Source organism: Narcine bancroftii, chromosome 10 (genome assembly GCF_036971445.1).
Source record: "Narcine bancroftii isolate sNarBan1 chromosome 10, sNarBan1.hap1, whole genome shotgun sequence".
Lineage (NCBI taxonomy): Eukaryota > Metazoa > Chordata > Chondrichthyes > Torpediniformes > Narcinidae > Narcine > Narcine bancroftii.
The window spans coordinates 91,844,984-91,865,669 of record NC_091478.1 but is presented as its reverse complement, the minus strand read 5'-3'; the positions used below and the strand labels follow the sequence as shown (position 1 = coordinate 91,865,669).

The 20,686-nt window shown below is 39.3% G+C and overlaps 1 protein-coding gene across 3 annotated transcripts; it reads left to right on the top strand.

The window, feature by feature from the left end:
- Positions 1-1,242: 1,242 nt before the first annotated feature.
- ca5a (carbonic anhydrase Va) lies at positions 1,243-20,354 on the top strand. Of its 3 annotated transcripts, none has more exons than XM_069901828.1 (7): positions 1,243-1,609; positions 2,456-2,650; positions 6,735-6,853; positions 9,614-9,709; positions 14,080-14,142; positions 17,279-17,434; positions 19,879-20,354. In XM_069901828.1, the coding sequence occupies exons 1-7, from the start codon at positions 1,564-1,566 to the stop codon at positions 20,035-20,037; spliced, it is 834 nt and encodes a 277-aa protein (XP_069757929.1). In that variant the 5' UTR covers positions 1,243-1,563; the 3' UTR covers positions 20,038-20,354. The 3 variants fall into 3 exon arrangements, with proteins under 3 accessions (XP_069757929.1, XP_069757928.1, XP_069757927.1); XM_069901827.1 differs by lacking the exon at positions 1,243-1,609 and adding an exon at positions 1,834-1,915; XM_069901826.1 differs by lacking the exon at positions 1,243-1,609 and adding an exon at positions 1,874-2,160.
- Positions 20,355-20,686: the final 332 nt, after the last annotated feature.

Below are 20,686 nucleotides of genomic sequence, written 5' to 3'. Positions count from 1 at the left end.
GCACACTCTCTCTGACTGCATAAGTTTTCTCAAAAATGTGCAGGTTAGTAGGTTAATTGTCTAGCGTGTTGATTAGTGTTGGAATGTTGGGAGGAATAAAATGGGATTTGTATGAATGAATTTTTTGATGTGAAGAGCTGTAGTGGACTGTGATTATCAATGCAAGAAAATGAGTTGGGGAGGAGCAAATGAAATTCTAGGTCCATGAAAGCTGAAGGATGGGAGTGATCAAACAATATAATGGATAATGAAAGAAGTTGAAAGAATGTGATAAAGATCCAGAATTTAGTCAATACCAAGAGCAGGTCTTAAGCTATCAGTTAAAAGAATAAAAAGTTAAATTATCAGCAGGAATTATAAGGGGGAGAATAAGGTAATCTATGAAACCCGAAAATGTAAGATAACAGCTGGAATTGCTCACTGTCTGAAATTGTTCAGCTTGCAATGGGTTTAAAAGGAATGTACTAGGATGGAAAAGGCAAAGTGCTATGCTTGCAGAGGAAGAAAAAGGATATGGCCGAGGATGAAGTGAACTGTGGACAACTACAGCAAGTCAATGTTGTGGAGGTTGTTTGAGCAATTAAAGATATCTAACTTTAAAAAGTAAAGCACAAGACTGTAATCTTGCAAATTTAAAGATTAATTCCTGAAGTGGCAATTAAATCCTTTGTGGTTCCTTGTCCATTTTTCCCTTTCTATTTGGAGCACCATGTTTACACTGGTTACTGCTGTAACATGTTCTAATTGTGGTTTGTTCAAATCTTATGCAAACAACTGACATAACCAATGACCATTTAAAAATCACTTTCTTTAGACGACTAAAACAGTTAACATTTGGGGTCACTTTGCAAAACAATCTGAATGAAAATCAATTATTTGCCGGAGGTTTGGAAATCCAATAGATAAGCCAGATTTTGATTATTTCCCTATCTTGGAAGTTTCAGTTATTTTTTGTGAAATATACTTTGCTTGGAGGACCATTTTTATCACTTCATGTTCAGTCAGTCATGTTATTTGTGACAATGACACATTTATCCCTCAGAATTTTGGAACTTGAGCTTCACTAACCTTTTTAGTGTCATTTGATATGTAATATTCTTTGCTATTTGTATATCCAAATGCAGAGGGAAAACTCCAGAATATGTTATTCTGTCTTGTACTCTATGCTGTAATGTTTTTTCTAAATTTCACAATATCTAGTTGAATCATTGAAGAGGGACAATCAAATAATTATCAACAGTAGAGGAAAACAAATTAAACTGCAGACGCTGGAATCCGAAACAACAATAAGAGATTGAACAGTAAATCATTCCAAAATATTTATTATGTGTATCTGGGCACAGAGAGGATCATGAACTTGAGAAAATGTTGGAAGAAGCTTGACTGTGGAAAGAGATGCCAGTGAACGTTTAGAGTCAGAAACTTGTACATAAACAGAGTTTATTGAATTGGTTGAGGCAGAATTCGTGGTGTTTCATCACTAGTTCAGTTGTCAACTCTGCTCCGCAAATAATATTTTTTTTAACTAAAGTGCAAGGCTGAGAAAACAGCTCTTCATGAGTGATGACCCTCTCGCCTTCGATAGCTGTAACTTCAAGACCTAATCCAGGTGAGACTTTGAGATTAAAGTTATGCTTGCAAAATCTTAAATAAAGTTTTTTAAAAAAAGTTATGCTTGCAATGCAGCCGCTCGATGGCCAACAGTTGCTCTTGGCCATGTAATGAATGTCATCCTCGGCTGTTAAATTGATTTCAGGTGACCTTATGTCAGTAATAATAAATCCCGACGTCGGAAGCCCTTTCCGTCCCCATTGAAGTGACTCGATTCGCGGAGTTTGACTGGAGCGCATGCGCCCTAGTTCCTCGCTCGCTGGATTGGGTGGGTTCATGCGGGGAGAAGGAGTTTACCCGGAAGGTGAAAACAAACAAAGCGCAACATATTTCGCGATAGATCTATGACTGTATCGATTCCAGTTCAGCCTGACTATTTGAAACGTGCTTGCTACCCGGTTTACACGGAGTCGGAATCCCAGAGTGACAGGAAAATGGTGTTTTCTTTCAAGTCGGTTTTCATTTCTGCAAAACGTTTTCCAATGCGGCATTCCTGGATCCCAGTTCGGAATTGTAACCTTGCCTCTTGCAGCCAGAGCGCTAAGACAAGTAAGGAAGCACCTGGGCATCCCACCCATTTTCCATTTCCTTGTCCTCAAATTAGAGTGAGGAGAGACTGTGTTCAAAGTCATTCACTCTTTGTGGGGTTTCTCATTCGGAAATGATTGTTTGAATGAGCTCCGCGCCCAAAGCTTGGATTTCATATCCTCTTCAGTTCCGCTCGTTTGCCTTTTATAACATCTGTGCGAGCTGCCCGTTGTGTTGAGAGGCGTTTATCCCAGGACCCTGTGATCTGTTGGCTTTTAGAGTCTGATTAAATGTTTTTATTCATCTTTCTTCCCAGAGCAAGAATGGCAGAAGTGCACTTCTGCCACGAGCGGAACCCGACAGTCTCCTATTGATATAAACTCTGCTGGGAGTATGTATGATCCGAAACTGAAACCTTTACAGATCTCCTACGACCCAAGTAGTTGCCTTCGACTCAGGAACAACGGCTATTTTTTCCAGGTGGATTTTGAAGACTCCAAAGACACATCTGGTACGTGGAACTATATTGGTCGTCTTTAAATTGTTAAGTTGCATTGAAAAGCAAGGTCAAAGTTGCAAATAATGCAATTTACTATTCAGATAAAAGATCACTGGATAGAAATATTAAAGTGTGCCCATCTCCACGTTTACTGTGATGCCTGCTTTACCACACTTCTAAATGTCATTTCCTGGATACAAAATCAGCAAACGAGATGACCCTATTGTTGAAATCCTGGGTTCTGTCCATAGTGGTCATCTGAAGTTACTAGTTGTTCGCTAATTCGTTTCCTATTTCCACACCTACCCATCTCTCCTTGGTGTCCCCACTGCCAGACTGAGGCCCAACACAGACGAGAAGAGCAGCACCTCATGTTCTGCATGGGTAGACTGCAACTTATTGGCATTCATAGAGAATGATCTAAATTCAGATAACCGACTGGCCCTCTGTCCTTTTGTCTCTCAAACAGTCTAACCCTCCAAACCTCGCACAGATGTTATAAAAGGCAAACGAGCGGAATTGAAGAGGATACCCAGATCCTGTCATGCAGCTTTTCACCAAACCCCACTCCCAGCCTCCTCTTGCTCATGTTTTATTCCCTCCCCTGCCTACTCCATCTGTCCAACATCCAGACATTCTTTCTACTTTTACATGATAGAGGAATCAGGGGATATGGGGAGAAGGCAGGTAGGTGGAGTTAGGTCATAAATTAGATCAGCCATGATCGTATTGAATGGCGGAGCAGGCTCGATGGGCCTACTCCTGTTCCTACTTCCTATGTACTGGAATCCCTCACTTATTGTTCCCATTTGTCCACCATCTCTCCTTTATTTGATTCCCTTTATATCCCATATTCTGCAGTCCTTTATCTCTACTTATCACCTCCCAGCTGCTGTTGGTAATTCCACCCATCCCTTCCCCATCTGACCTTCAATCCCTTTTCACCTGAATCTACCTATTACTTGCCAGTTATTGCTCCACATCTCTTTATTAGCAAACTCCCCTTTATTTTTCAAGATTCTGACGGTCCACCCTATCAGTGATTTTATAAACCTCTATTATGTCTCCCCTTCATAAGTTCCAGAGAAAACAACCCAAGTTTGTCCAGTCTCTCCCCATAACTTGTGCATGCTTAACTTCTTCTGTACCCTTTCCGTATCCTCAAGATTCTTCCTGTAATGTAAAGTTTTGTAAAGCTGTTAACTGCAATGGTGGCAAGTAAACTGCTGCTTAGTCCCTGGAATTTGTGAAGGGAAGGGGTAGTGTTCAGCTTCTGCCAAAGTAATCCCTAATGCCAAGGAATGTTTCAAAGCTGACTGAGGACTAATTCATATAATATAATTCAAATAGTCAGTCAACCATGAACTAATTTATAATTTTTAAAGTATTATACTGAATTCCAAATGAACATGTATTTACATTTAAACTGTTTTAGTCATATCTGAAATTTCAAGGATTAGTTTTGGAGGGTTAGACTGTTTGAGCAGCAATTTTTGCTAATCACTCCTTTAAAATTCATTTGATTTTTGTATATATTATAAATTTAGAGATGCAGCATGGTAACAAGCCCTTTTGGCCCATGTTGCCCAAATACATCCATGTAACCAATTAACGTACTAACCCTATATGTCTTTGGATCATGGGAGGAAATCAGACCAGCTGGAGGAAACCCACACCGAAGTAGGAGAACTTACAAACTGGTTCAGACAATGCCAGATTTAACTTTGGGTTGCTAGCGCTGTGATAGTGTTGTATTAACCACAATGCTAACCTAGCATAATTTTTTAAAATTTGATCTTTGGTCTGTTTTGTAAGTACTTTAGGTTCTTAACAGCTTGGTTTTTTTAAAAGCTGTGTCATTATAATTTAGATTACGGACAGTAAACTTTACTGCAATAAAATGTTTTAAGGACCAAATAAAAATACATTTGAATATTTGTGTATAACTTATGGAGGCTTTCACAAAATGTGTTGTGAATGTGCTAAAAACTGACTTTAATTTTTGTTTAAATGCAGTGAGCCAAATTCAGAGTTTCTGCATGCATAAAATTGGAAGACTATTACATTTCTTTCTTGAAACCAATAAAACTGAAACAAAGCTTTCAGGTTATACAAAAAATATAGAATTCCCTTAATTTTCTTCACTGAAACTAGGTTAGTAGCACTTTAACCTAATTTTTGGAAAGATCCTATAGAAGAGAAAATGTGTGCAGAGCAGAATCTGAAACATAAATCTGTAACAGCAAAATGGCAGATGTTTTTCAAGTATTGAAATTAATTATAAGGCGAGGCAAAATTGATTTTTTAAAAATCTGAATCTTGCCATTTTAAGGCAGTCTTTTGACCATGGTTTAATATTGCACCTATTGTTTCTCCTTGATCATAAATCTATTATTTTGTAATGGTCATTTGTAAATAGTTGTGCCTTTTACAGTGACAGTTGACAATAGCAGATCTCAGAGACATCTCAGGAATTGGTCAAATCACCATTCTTCCAAGTAATTAAAAGTTAATTTCCTAATTGAATTGTCTGCTCTTCCTATTGTAATTAAAGCAAAATGTTTTTGTACAGTTTGCCTGTTGCTTTAATTCACCATTCCTCTCCTTCTCTAACCTCTGTCTCTGGCCTCCTGTACTTGCAACAAAATCTAATATGTACTTGAGGATTAATACCTCATCTACTGACTGGACATGCTGTAGCCTACGGGCCTCAACATTGAAAATTTCAGATTACTGTTTTATCCAGTTTGTTTCAAAATATGCTTTTAATATTATTTCCTTCTACTGACCGACATGCTGGGCATTTCCAGCATTCGGATATTGCACTATTTCAAGATCTTCAAGAAGTTGGCAGTAACCTTAATGAAGTTTAATATCAATGTGCAGTTAAAATGTGTGTGTGAGATTATGGATCTGTCCCTTTGCAAAACATTTGTGCCCTGCTAATTTTGACTATTAACTTGGAATGGCATCTGTCCAAACAAAACAATATAAACAAGTGGTATAAATAATTAACTTTTCATGTATTTTGGTTAATAAACAGATTTTATCAGTTGAGGTCTGTTTGTAACTTTAGCGTGATGTCCTTGAGCAAGTGACTAGGATCTATGATAACAAAAGTTTACCAAGTTGAATTTAACTCACATTTTTAAAAAAATACGTCTGCTAAATCCATGTGAAAATCTGTCAAAGATTGCTTGGAGCTAATTGTGGCAGAGTGCTTTGTTCTCATCAGTACAATCGCTCTTTTCATACATTGATGTAAATTTGAATACTTGACAATCAAAAACTGCACAGACTGGAAATTTGAGATAAAAACAGGAAAATGCAAGTTAGGCAACAACTGTGGAAAGACAAATAGTGAGCATTTCAGTCTGAAAGCTATTTGGCAGATTTGGGTGTGTGTGTATATATATATATATATATATATATATATAGGCTACATGTTAGCTAGATTTTCACCTTGAAACTTTAGTTCTTTCGCTTTCCACAGGTAATGCCTAACCAGGATGTTTACAGAATTTTGTTTCTTATTTTTCTGTATAAAACTGAATTTCTATTAAGTAAGGGTCTATGAGTTTGAAGGCTGATGAAAAGCTTCTCTGCATTTAACCTTTAGATTGTCCAATCAATACCAAGCTTTTTTTTTTGAGACGTTGATAGCTTTTTGATTGTTAGTTTAATGACCTGTTCTTTAGAAATTCATCATGTGACAAAATTAAATTATCTAGGATTAATTCTGCATGTTTTATATTTGAATGCATTGATTTGCAAAATCTATTTGGAAAAAGTATTGACACTAGTTTATAATACTATGCAAAATTTAAACAAATGGAATGGCATCATTCATTTACTGGTGTTTCAATAAGAGAGGAAACCATGCAAGCATTAACACATTGATTCTTGCAATGCACAAAAAGTTTGTGGGATGGTGATTGTGCAAGTTTCTTTTTTTTGGGCCATCCATGCTCCAGGTCCAAATGATCCATCATGTTGGCAGTCGAAAAGTAATCTTTTGCTTCATTTTGTATTTGTCTTAATTGATGGTTTGAAAAAAAAATTAGGTATTAAAATGTGCTTTGGATTTTTTTGATAGTTATTAGCAATGGACCACTGAAAAACCACTACAGATTGAACCAATTCCATTTCCACTGGGGTGCAGAAAATGATCGTGGATCAGAGCACAGAGTTAATAGTCAGGTCTATCCGGCTGAGGTATGATATTTCAGTTCCACATTTGTTCTCTCAAATTTTATGCAACTAGTTTCAGAAAGCATGAAGAGAATATGCCTCAAAAAATATCATTTTGAATTTGTTTTCTCCTCCTCTGTACTGTCAAAGATCGAAACAATAGGGCAAACATGCGTGCAGATTCTGCCACTGTTACTACATAAAAGGCCATCTATGACTAGTGTCATAGGATGAGATTGAAATTAAGAAGCAAATATAATCAGTTTTAAAAATGTTGCACAATAGATTTTTGGATTGTGCTCATCTGTTGTTTCAAGTTTTCTGTATAATGTAATGAAGACAAGTGAGATCATTTTGTAATGTATCTTGATCTTTGGTTTAGTTTCAGAGGGGAGGGAAGGATGGCATTTATTTTAAATACAAATGGAAAATTCTGAAAGCACTCAGCAGATTAGGCAGCATCTGTGGAAAGAGAAACTGACTCGATGTTTCAAGCAAAGACCTTTTGTCAGAACTGGCATTTAGTTTCACATTGAAAGAACTTCACAGCCCATTAACTTTTGGAAGTGAATTCACAATGGCACTGCACAGAAATCAAATTGTGTGCAGCCCCATAGTATAGGGTAAATAACCACACTTTGTTTTTCAATAATTCAGTGAGAGAGCAATGTTGGCAAGGATTTTGGGAGACATAGCCTTCACAACTAGTTCCCCTCCACTACCACCCTCCTTCAGCCAGCAGAACCTGTCCTCACCCTCATTATCTTCTTATCTCACTTTCTCCAATTCAAAGGGGGAGCCATGGGTTCTCCTATGGATTCCAGTTATGCCTGCCTTTTTGTTGGCTACGTGGAGCAATCCATGCTACACAGATGAGGCTCCTCAATTCTTCCTCTGCTTCAATGACGACTACTTTGATGTTGCCTCATGATGAGCTTGTTGACCTTATCCAATAACATCTCTTATTCTGTCTGGGCACCCTCCAACCAGATGGCCTTAACATTGACCTCTGGTTTCTGTTATCCCCACCTCCCCTTTTCCCTATGTCTCCTTTCCTATAGCTCTCTCTCTTTTCCCTTTTCCTTCTGTTTCCTTTCACAGAGCCAAAAACAATGCCCCATCCCCCAGTCATTTCTGACCTTTCCTCTCCTGTCCTCTTATCATTATCCAATTAACACCTTTTGTCTGTTAGTCTGTTTTCCTCCCCCTCTCACTCTGCTTTTCACCATCTTTTAATATAGCCACCTGCCTGCTTTTTATTCGTATCTTGAGGAAGGGCTCAGGCACAAAGCATCAGTAATATTGGAAGCTGTGAGACTTGCCGGCTTCCTCGAGCACTTCTGCATTTTTACTACAAAAGCAGCATCTGCAGACTTTCAGGTTTCATTCCTTCACACATATTATGCTAATCTTTACAGTAAATGTCCAAATATCCAGATGCAAGAAATCCAGATCACACGAGAATCCAGGCCTTGACAAGTCTCGAATTTTGTGTGTGCGCATTGTGTAAGTGCCGCCAGGTGTACTGCTCGAAAAAACCCAGAAATCTGGACCAACCCAATCCCTGAACAGTCTTTTCTCAACTTAATATAAATTAGCATTTAAAAGCAGCAAGGTATTAGATGTTCAGTTCATGGAATGTAGAATTCTGGTCGTTAGTTGGCTACTATGCATATGTCTGGCTACTAAATTCAATTTGTGTTCAAATTATGCCATGGCATTTGGGGAATTTGAGCTCAAGGTGTTGAATACGTTTGGAGTAAAATGCTATTATCATTAAGGATAAAGATAAAACTATGTGATTGTAAAATCTACCTGATTCAGTGTTGTGTCATCCTTGCACATATTCAACAAATGGCCAAGTGACTCACTTAGTTTAAGTAGCAATTGGGGATAGGCAAAATATTCTGATCTTGCCACATTCATTAATTTAATAGTAGAAAGATTTCTTAGCCTTGGTTGTGCTAGCCTAACTTGACTTCAGTTTCTTGCTCTCTATAAACATATGCACATCCAGTCCATAAAATGGTCCACATCACAAATGTCATCATCCTGTACATCTATTTTCCATATTTTCCATATGCTTGTTGACCCTGCTTTTAATTTTGTATTCCTACTGGGATTTAATGGCAAGATCAGAACTAAATGTAGTGAAGAAACTTGAAGTTCTGTTCTACAAGGGGTTGTGCAATCCCATGCACCACATGCATTGAGAGGATAGATAAGAGATTTGGGAAATAAAGAAACCTGTCCTATTTCAATGGTACATTGTGTACCATTGCTGAGGATAATGGATAAGATTCATTTTGATGGCTTTGGTTCCATTCATTGAAATTTTCTCTTTCAACCTTTGGCATCAAGTTCCTCGAAGTGGAAGACAATCTTTTGGTTTGGGTCACCTGTTCTAAGATCTGTAGCTTCAAGTTGAATTTTGATGAGGAGAAAGCCTGTAAAAGTTCTGAATTTAAATTGTGGCTACATTTACTGATATTTTAAGTAGAGCAAGTAAAATGCGTTTATGATGTGTGTATATATTATTGTAATGATGACACCTAACTAAATACTTTGGTTATTGCATAATTTGATTCAGTATTGAGGGCATTCATCAGTGCATTCATTTAAATTTGGTGTAACTACCTTTTATGGTTCACCAATTGGTGGTAATTTTTTGCTCTTGAAATGAGCTGTGTTTTTGCTGATTTTTTGTCACAACATTTTTCTGCTTATTTATATGTTAAAATGCAGAATTCTTCCATGAGGTAACACTTTTTGGTTTTTTTTAAGCTCCATCTGGTTCACTGGAATCCAGTTAAATACAAAAACTGTGATGAAGCTATTCTACGTGAAAATGGCCTTGCAGTTATAGGAGTGTTTTTAAAGGTAAATATAACAGTTACTGGTAGAAGAGTTGAAGGCTGTAGATGGTGGATATCTGAAATAAAGACAAAATGGTTCAATTTATCCAAATGTAGTACCTCACACTTCTCAGAGTTGAACTGCACCTGCCTTGTTTGAAATTCACTGTCCACTGCATAATAATTTCATAACCTCAACAAACTTGCCTTGCTGCAAGCATCCTTGTACAAATCATTTATGTAACAAAGAACAAGGGTCCTACTGAACCCTGAGGCTCTCCAAGGTTCTCTCAGTCTGGAAAAACTGCACTCTACAACCACACTCTGACTTTCACCTCAGAGCCAATAATTTATCCAGTTGGCCTCCTGTCCTGTGCCCTAACCTTACACATCAACCTTTCGTGTGAGACATTCTCAAACAATTAATTAAAATCGATATAAATAACCTCAAGCATTTTGCCCTTGTCTTTTTGTCATGTCTTCAAAAATATTTTTATCAAGTTCATGAGATGCTATTTTCCATCCACAAATTCATGTTGGCTCTCCATAATTTTTCCTTGACCATCTAAAAATTTTAGACTTTTTTTTAAGAATCTTCTCCAGCAGTTTCCCTACAACTGACATCAAACTAACAGGTTTATAGTTGCGTGGATTATCCTTTCAGCCTTTTTTAAGTAACAGCATCACATTTGCCATGTTCCAATCTGCTGGAATGTGTCCTGTCCTCAGCGATGAGTTAAAAATGTCTGTTAAGGTCCCAACAATACAATTCCTGTATCCCCACAATGTTCTGGGATGCACATGGTCTGGACCTCGAAACTTAACCACCTTGATTGATGCCAAGAAAATAGTACCACTGCCACTGTTGTGTACCCAGGGATAGCAGGGAGCAGAGGCACAGTACTCCTCTGTGGGGTCCTACCTACCACCTAATTTGACATCTGAGGGCTCTGTATAGGCTTTAAGCGGCTTGAAAAAGGAGCTGGCCATGTATTAAAATCTGTGACAGCAGGGTCTCTGCCTAAGATGACAGTGCCTGTGTTCGGCAGAGGCTATGAGGGGTTACAAACTCTGGGGGAGCAGCGGACTGGCACAGGACTCCCACCCCTTGTTGAGAAGGGGAAGCAGAGGAGATGACCCTAAGGACACACACAGATGGCGAACTGTTGGTAATGAGTGCAAGGTATCTACCCAGGTTGCGGGCAACTTTAAGTCGAAGGACTCACACCAGGCTACATAATGGCTGCTGGAGAATGCCTCATGAGAACCAATTATCAAAATCAGGATTCAAGAGGATGCTGAGGTCAAGGGCTCTGGGCACTGGAGACTTTCTCATGGTATTAGAGGTTTGGATCTGGGCTCAAATTCAGGGACGGATTAACATAGTAGTGAAAGTAGCATTTGCTACGGGCCCTGCATTTTAAAGGACCCCCGCGTTTATGACAGTACTATGAATTATGAACTTAAACATTTTCATTCTCATCTTTGTTCAGTGGCTATGAGAAACCACACTGATAGCCTGTGTTAAAAGCCCCAATTAAAGGTGATAATTGACTAAAATCACTATCCTGGAGGCAAATCCACAGACACTCAGTGACTCAGGGATTCTCTTTTGCTTCTCTTTCTCTTAAGGCAGTGGTTCCCAACCTTTTACTTTCCACTCACATACCACTTTAAGTATTCCCTATGCCATAAGTGTTCTGTGATTAGTAAGTGATTGCTTAAGGTGGTATGTAAGTGGGAAGGGAAGGTTGAGAATCACTGCTCTCGACCTAATTATTACTGAAATATTTTGCTTGAGAAAAATTGTCATTGGCCCATTTCCTTTGGAGTTATGAAACCATGCACATAACGAGTCAATTAGGTACGATTAAAATAATGGTTTTCAAACTTTTTCTGTCCACCCACATACCATCTTAAGCAATCCCTTATTAATCACAGAACACTTATGGCATAGGGAATACTTAAAGTGGTATGTGAGTGGAAAGTAAAAGGTTGGGAACCACTGTCTTAAGGGATGCTGGGCGATGCTAGTGCTAATGGCAAATCTTTGTCTTCTTGCAGACTTAAGGCAATTTTGTGTAATATTACATTTATTTTATTACATGACAATAAATAGTATCTGATCTAAGATTGCTAACAACTCTTCACTAGTGATGCAGACATGACCTAGGCTATCTTTAGTTATTTCCCTCACCTCATACTTCGCCTTCTGGTCAGTAAACATTCACAATATTCATTTAAAATCTCCTCTGCCTCCACACACAAGATCATTTAAGTTCAGGCCTCTGCCTGGAGACTGGCTGTGGGCGGATCAAAAATCTGGAACTTACCATTCAGACTGCAGCCCAAAAAGGCCGCTCCAGCGTCCCATTCAAAAGAGAGGCGCCTCATAGTGCCCTCTGGATCGCTGTGGAGGTGGTCCGACTGGTGCCGTAGCGCCACCTGTCATCAATACACAGCAGAGCAATGGCCATCTTCCCAACCCATAATCCCCCATGTAGCTGAAACCTCTCTATGGTTCCCAGAATAGTTCCAGCTTTGTGGGGGATTATCAGTAGGGAAGACGGCCATTGCTCTGCTGCGTTTTGAGCCGCAGAGAGTGGCCCTGAAGGCCAAAGCGGCCCGGTGTGGCTGTCCCAGCCCGCACCGGCTGCTCCCCACTGCCCCGCCAGTTCCTGCTGCCCTGCCTGCCCCGAGAGCTCCCCGTCGCCCCTGACTTGTTGGGAGAGGGGTGAGTGCATCATCAGTCCACCCCCAAACAGCCACCTAGCACAGCTGCCAATTCAGATCAATCGGTGGAGGGCTGTGGAGATTATCCCTCTTGGAGAGGGTTTGGATTATGTGGCTGGGAAGACCACCTCCACACATTCAGAGAAGTAGGTGGCAGAGTGTCTTCACCTTTGCATCCCGACTTTTGGGCTATCTGAAATGGCCTATAGACACTTATCCTGCTCTTCAAGGAGATCTATTTTTTCCCTTGAGACCCCTTTATTCTTAATGTACTTTTTAAAAAAAATTATTTATTCTCCCTTGCACTGTTTGCCAAAGCCATCTCTAACCTCTTTTAGATCTTATTTCTTTCCCTCTTCACTATACTTCTATATCCTTTATATTCAAGGGATTTCCCTCAAGCCTGTCTGCTTGATGACTACCTCCCTTTTTCTTTCTGATCTATACCTCTATATCTCTTGTTAACCAGGGTTCATTTACCTTTCAATTCCTAACGTTTACCCGACTGGAAGCATGTTCATCATAAACCTTCCTCATCACGCTCTTAAATGCCTCTCATTTGCCAGTCATGCTTTTACTCGCTAATATTTCCATCCCATTGCTAACTCCATTGTTATCCATTTCCATAACAATCTTGAAGCTAATAGAATTGTGGCAACTGGTCCTGAAGTGTTCCCCTACCAATTCCCCAATTACCTGATGAGCTTCATTCCCCAGTTCAAGGTCCAATATTGCCCCTTCCCCAGAAGACCTATCCACATACTGCTGTAGAAGGTTCTACTGGACGTGCTTTGCCAAATTCACCCATCCAATCCCCCAAAAACTCTGGCAGTCCCAGTCATGGTTGGAGAAGTTGAAATTGCCTCCAAAAAATGCTGCTATTTTTACAGACATGAGCAGTCTCTTCATCTATTGAGTCCCCCTTCATTATTTGCTCTCCTTTTCCCTCACTTCCCTTCTGAGCCTCAGAGCCAAACTCTGAGTAGCGCCCCCATAGTAGGTCATCACATAAAACTGTATCTAAAGTAGTATATGTGACTGAGTGGGGATGGCAACCTGAACTTCCTGCCTTTTCAAGCTTGGCTGGTGGTCACCTGTCTACACCTTTGTGAGATCAATTCTCTCAAGTTCTTTTCTATGATCCCCTCAGCATCCTTATTATGCAGCTGCAATTCCAGGTCCTTGACTTCTACAGAAGGAAGAGTGGACAACCCAAACTGTCATGTCATCTGCACTAACCACTGAAAAGAAAAAAAAACAATGATGAGCCTTACCCTAGTCTTACCTGCTGCAGTCCTGCAACTTATGGTTGCCGAAGCCAATTGAGCCAAGGCCTTGATGTCCCACTCTTTCACTGGCTCCTATTGACCATAAGTTCTTGCATCGGCCACCCTCAAAATGGCTGCTCCAAAATAGTTACTCTGTTTAACCTTGCTCTTATGATTTGACAGTTAGCTAAGCAAAAAGACTTCCTTCTTGAAACTGCTCCCATGTTTTCCTTGACACCTGAGAACTGAATATGTCGGGGAGGGAAGAAAATCTCGCTTCTGAAAATTATCTGCATAATGAAGAAAGCTGTTCTTCATGTTTTAGCATTCCATATAATTGAACACCATGTCCATTTTTGATTTCATTAATTTTATTCATTATTTCTTTTAAAAGCTTGGAAGAAGGCATGATGGTCTGCAGAAACTTGTGGATGCACTACCATCCGTTAAATACAAGGTAAGCCGATTAGTTTTGGGTGATTATAAGTGATTATTTACATAGAACACTGCAGCACAGTACAGACTCTTCGCCCCTCAATGTTGTGTCAACCAAAAAAAAGCACTTAACCATCCAGGATTTCTAACTATCTATTTTTCTTTCATCTATGTGGCTAAGAGTCCATTAAATACCCCTAATGTTCCAGCCTCCACCACCGTCCTTGGCAAGACATTTTCCAGCCACGCACAACTTTTAAAAAAAAAAAAGTACCCCTAATATCTCCCCTTAATTTCCCTCCTTTGACTTTGTATGTATGTCCTCAGGAGTTTGCTTTTCCTGCCCTGGGAAAAAGGCATTGGCTGTCATGCTCATGGGAATCATATATTATAGCTGTGATTCAAGAAGGTGCCGAGGGCAAAAAGTGTTGCCAAGCGCTGAAGTCTTTCTGATCATGTCAAAAGTTTGGATCTGGAGCTCAAGTTGCTGATGGTTTGAACAGTAATATGGCTGCAGGAGCACTGGAGGCAAATCCATGTGCTGTAAAGGATGCTGGGTGGCATTATTCATGATTCTTTGTCTTATGGCAGGCAGAAGGCAGTTCATGTAATATTTCATGTTCTGTGCTATTACATAAGAAAGGTATCCCGGAATCTTGAATTCTATCATGGTGTTTCTTCTGCAGTATATGAAGAATGTGACTTAATGTGGTGATTATATTGCAATGAACAGTACTTAATATCATAAAGAAAAAACAGTGCAAATTAACAGAATATCCTTGAAATTCTATGACATGGAAGGGGGCCATTTGCTCATTGTGGCCTTGTTACCTGAAGATGTCTATATCACATTAAATGAATCTGTTACCTGGGTCATATCTGAGCTTGTCTTACAAATCATGATCAATGTTCCTGTATGTTACAGTACATCAATGGCACATTCAAGTACTTTTTCAGGAAAATGAAGGTGTTTGCCTCCAGAACACTTTGAGGATGAATTTTGGATCCTTTTACTATTTGCCTCCCAATTAATCTAAATCTATGATCTGGACATTTTCTGGTAAAAAGGAATATCTTTAGTCAGTTTAAGAATTTGTGTTCAAATTAAATCTCCCTGTATTTCAAAGAATGCATCCCCTCTCTAGTCCGGGTTATTTTGGATATTGTTGAGAGCACACTGTTAGTAAAGAGATCAAAATATATTTGTCTCTATGTTGATTAAAATAAAGGGAGCAGAAACTTAATTTTTTCCCCAAAAATTACTGATTTTATCAATATTTTTCAGGAAAATGGCAATGCCCCTTCTAGTCTGTGCAGAACCATTTTTCTGCCTAGTCCCACTGACTTGCACCCAGTCCATACCCCTCCATACCTCTCCTATCCATGTACCTGTCCAAATTCTTCAATGTTTAAAATTGAGCCCACATTCACCACTTCAGCTCATTCCACATTCCCACCACTCTCTGAAGAAGTTCCCCTTATGTTCCCCCTAAACCTTTCCCTTTTCACCTTTAACCATGTCCTCTAGTTTGTATCTTACCTACCCTCAGTGGAAAAAAAGCCTATCTACATTTACTCTGTCTATGCCCCTCATAATTTTAAATACCTCTATCAAACCTCCCCTCATTCTTCTACGTTCCAGGGAATAAAATCCTAACTTGTTTAACCTTTCCCTGTAACTCGGTTCCTGAAGACCAGGCAAAATCCCAGTAAATCTTCTCTGTACTCTCTCTTATTGATATCTTTCCTGTCGTTAGGTGACCAAAACTGCACACAATACTCCAAATTTGGCCTCACCAATTTCTTGTACAACTTTACCATAACATCCCAATTCCTGTGCTCAGTACTTTGATTTATGAAGGCCAATATGCCAAAAGGTCTCTTCACAACCCTATCTACCTGTGACACCACTTTCAGGGAATTGTATATCTGTATTCCCAGATCCCTCTGTTCTACCACACTCCTCAGTTCCCCAACCATTTACCGTGTATGTCCTTTTTTGGTTTGTCCTTCCAAAATGCAACACCTTACACTTGTCTGAATTAAATTTTATCTGCCATTTTTTTCCAGCCCATTTTTCTAAATGGTCCAGATCCCTCTGCAAGCTTTGAAAACCTCCTTTGCTGTCTACAATGCCTCCAATCTTAGTGTCATCTGCAAACCTGCTGATCCTATTTATCACATTATTATCCAGATATAGATGACAAACAGCAGTGGTCTCAGCACCGATCCTTGAGGCACACCACTAGTCACTGGCCTCCAGTCTGAAAAGCAATCATCCACCACTGCTCTTGCTTCTCCCATTTAAAGATTGTCAAATCCAGTTCTGAGCATCTGAATCTTCCTGACTAACCTACCATGTGGGACCTTGTCAAAGGTCCTTGTAGACAACATCCACAGCCTTTCCTAAGTCAACTCTACTGGTAACACTCTTTTAAAAAAAAAAACTAAGATTGGTTAAGCATGACCTACCATGCACAAGGCCATGTTGACTATCCCTAAGAGTCCCTGGCTATCCAAATACTTGTATGTCTGATCTGATCTCTTGGAACACCTTATAATAATTTACCTATGATTGTCATCAGGCTCGCTGGCCTATAATTTCCAGGGTTACTTTTGGAGCTTTTTTTAAACAAAACAACATGAGCTACCCTCCAATCCACCCGTGGTGAAGGACATTTTAAATATTTCTGCCAGGGCCCTTGCAATTTCTGCTTTATCCTCCTTCAAAGTCTGAGGGGATATCTTTTCACCCCCTGGGGATTTATCACCCTTATTTGCTTTAAGACAGCAGGCACCTCCTCTTTAATCTGTGTACATTCCATGACCTCACTGCTTGTTTTCCTTACTTCCCTCAACTCTTGTGCTAGTTTCCTGAGTGAATACTGTTTGGGGTGGTGGTGGGGGGGGGGGGGGGGGAATTAAGATTCTCCCTATTTCTTAGCTCCATACATAGTCCACCACTTTGATCTTTGAGGGGACCAATTTTGTCCCTTGCTATCCTTTTACTCTTAATATACTTGTTGAATCCCTTAGGATTTATCTTCACATTGTCTGCCAAAGCAACCTCATTTCTTCTTTAATAAGCAAATGTCATAAAATCATGGCGTGAAATTATATTTTCTTTACCCCATATGAATAATTACATGTACCCACAGGACTTGGCAGTTGATTTCTTCAGTTTTGATCCCTCATGTTTGATTCCATCTTGTTCCGATTACTGGACATATTCTGGTTCTCTGACGACACCACCATTGACTGAGTCTGTTACCTGGATCATTATGAAGGATTCTGTTGAAGTTAGCCTTGAACAGGTAATATCTTTAGCTGTCTCCTAACTATGTCTAATTGAGAAATAGTAAACCTAACCGAAATCAGAGCACTGTGGGGCTATAAATTTCTGACACAGTTGGAGAGTTCTATCAAGCTAGGCTGTACACTAAATGTTGAAAGTGGGTCTCTGACGCGTTACTTGATGGCAGGAAATGCTCCTTTGCCTTTAGGTTTTGATAGTGGGTGGATGGGAGTAACTCAGGTTGGGGGAAGGCCCGATGAAATTGATGATAATTGTGGCTGACAGCAGCCTCAGAATTAAGGAGAAATGTCTCAGCTCCACAGAATTTTTAATTGTTCTACGCTTATCATTAGCCAACCTGTTACAATGTTTGAAAGCCTTCACCAGCCGTTCTCAACAGGGGCCATACAGCCCCCTGGCGACCACAGCCCTTTTAAGTAAAAGCCCAGTTTTGTTTTCACCTCACGAAACAGAAATATTTTTGGGTTTTTTTTTAGTTGGTAGGAGTGAACTACGGAAGAAGCCAAGACTTGACCGCCTCACAGGGAAAGGGGCCTATAAACTAAGCAGAGCCTTAGAGGAGGCATAGCTAAGACAGAAAGAGAAGAATGGCTGACCTAAACAAATCATCTGTTTTTAAGGATGTTTTTAGCTTGTGAATGTTTTATGTCTAAAGCCAGATTTTCTGTCATCTCACTTAATTGTGCTTTTTTCCCCCTTTATCTCGTATTCCTGCATTTGTCAATGCAATACTCTATTTTTACATTGAACTTGAATCCTGCGACTTCAGTACCCATGTTTAATTTTGTGAAGATGATGGACGTAGTTTTAAATATAAATCACTTTTGACCACTCTCAACATCCAAATTATTAGATTGTACCTAGAATTGCCACTGCAGTCATTGAATGCCTGGATTTAGCTGGGCTAGATACAAAGGGCCTTTCTCAGTTGTCTCTACACTTTCAAGACCATGCCATGATTTGGGCAGTAACTGACTTGTGGGCGATGGTCCAGAGCCTCTTTCTTGAAATGTTCTTGACAGAGGGCAAAGCTGGGATTGCTTTATTTTCTGTCAATACTGTCACTAATGTCAATGAAATGCAGACATTTAAAGACTTCAACATTAAGTACATTTAGAAATCTTAAAATGATTGAAAAGAAAAACTGCCCTTTTTGTCTTGTTTCCAATGCAAGGAGTGAGTGACTCCAGACAGGACAGGGCTTTTTACCACCATAGTTAAAAATGCCAATTACTGCAGTGCATTTTTTCTGACCAAACTCACTGCTTGGTCTACATTGCATTCTGAGAATTCTGTCATTTCCCATTTTCCTTAGTTTCATCCACATGGATTTTTTTTCAATTAAGAGCTAGAACACCCCATCCACTGGATTGCAAACACAAATACTGCAGTAATTTAAGAATTTTTTTTTACAAATCCAGTAATCCCAAAATTGCTTTAATCTGATTATAATATTTTTTTATGACGATACTCCAATGTTGTCATGGTAGGGATCAGGGAGAGAGAGAAGAAATTTTCAAACTGCGATGGTGAATCAATCTACACTGATCTCAATGGAAGAGAGCTGTTTTAAGGAACTTTTCAGAATTAAATTCTGAAAATTCTCAGCCTTTCAGGCAATAGCTGCACAGAGGGAAAGAAACTTAAAATGTTTCAGGTCAATGACCTCTCTTCAGAGCTCATTAATTAACTTCAAAGTTGCAATGCACAAAAATGCTCGAGAAACTCAGCAGGTCGCATCCACAGGAAGTAAAAGGCAGTCAATGTTTTGGGCCTGAACGCTTCATTGGGAAAGTAGAAAACCAGATAAATGACAGAATAAAAGGGTGAGGAGAGGGGGTAGGTTACACAGGCTAACAGATCAGAGGTAACAGGTGGATATAGGTGGGAGGGTAGAAGAAAAAGAAGCTGAGAATTGATGGGGGAGAGAACAGAGGGCCAAGAAGGATAGCTCTCTGATGGAAGGGAAGGGGGTGAAGAGCTGAAAGAAAGCAGACAGGGTAAGGGAAGACTGGTGGAAGGGATTGATGGAAATTGGAGAAATCCAGTTCCTCCAGTTTGTGGGTGACCTCAATTTGGCGGTGTAGTGGTGGTGTGTAGAATTTAAGTGGTTGGGTACTGGGAGGTCCTACAGTGGACCAAGCAAAAGTATTCAACATTTCATTTATCATTTCATTGAGCACTTCTGTGATCTAAAAGGTTGTGAACATTTGAATAATTTTTCTCTTGATCCATTTGTGATTTTGGGTATATTTTAGTCTGTGTGATATGATTTTTTAATTTTGTCACATAGACACAACTGCATATTAATTATTGAAAATTGAGTTTTTTTTTTACATTTGTACCATATGTTTTGGTATTTATTAATTCCTCGGAAATGACAAGGTTTTTTAAATTATCCCTGAGTTCCTTAATTTTTATTTCTATTTTTTTCTTTAACAGCTGGCTGTTTTTCGTAGTTTGTTTTACACATCTTCAGGAGAAAAGCAAAAATATATGGTGGACAACTATCGACCCTTACAGCCTTTACTGAAAAGAACAGTATTTACCACGATTCCACCTTCCCATGAAAGTGGTTCTCAAAAGAATACACACAGATAAATGCAGAAAAATGTTCAAATGAATTTGCCCTGGTGCCTTTCTTGTATTTTATGGACATTAAGTTGCTTTCAGTTTCCTGGTCAGATGAACCAGGAAAAGAGATTGTTTAAGCTTCAAGATCTTCTACAATATATCAAAATCTAGATGGAGTTCAGTACATATTTATATATTTGAGTACTTTATCATTTGTTAGAGTTATCATTTTTTAACCTTTTTAAAGTTGGAAATTGCTGTTACGGTGTTTGTATCATTTAAGATGACAGAAAAATTGTCAATGTTTCACAAGGAACTAAATAAAATCTCTTAATGGTCTCATACTTAACTGTGTAACATTATTCACAATAGATTATGCCTATAATGTTGAAAGGTATCAGAAATCTTAGCGAACCTCTACAGATGTGGTGGAAAGTGTGCTAGCTGGCTGCATCATGGCCTGGTATGGGGACACCAATGCCTCTGAGTGGAAAGCCCTGCAAAAAGGAAGAAACATCATCAAAAGGTACATCATGCAAAAGTCTCGTAGGAGAATAGCAGCAATTCACACGACCCAACACACACTGTGTTGCCATTGGAAGAGAGGTATGGATGGCATAAGACTCAAACCACCAGATTCAGGAACAGTTGACACCCCTCCACTGTCAGATTCCTA

Excerpts from the sequence above, each read along its gene's own strand:
- ca5a (XM_069901826.1), top strand. The coding sequence starts at position 1,956 with ATGACTGTATCGATTCCAGTTCAGCCTGACTATTTGAAACGTGCTTGC. Across the intron at positions 6,854-9,613 it reads GTCAGGTCTATCCGGCTGAG|CTCCATCTGGTTCACTGGAA; the intron begins GTATGATATTTC and ends GTTTTTTTTAAG. Across the intron at positions 17,435-19,878 it reads TTGAAGTTAGCCTTGAACAG|CTGGCTGTTTTTCGTAGTTT; the intron begins GTAATATCTTTA and ends TTTCTTTAACAG.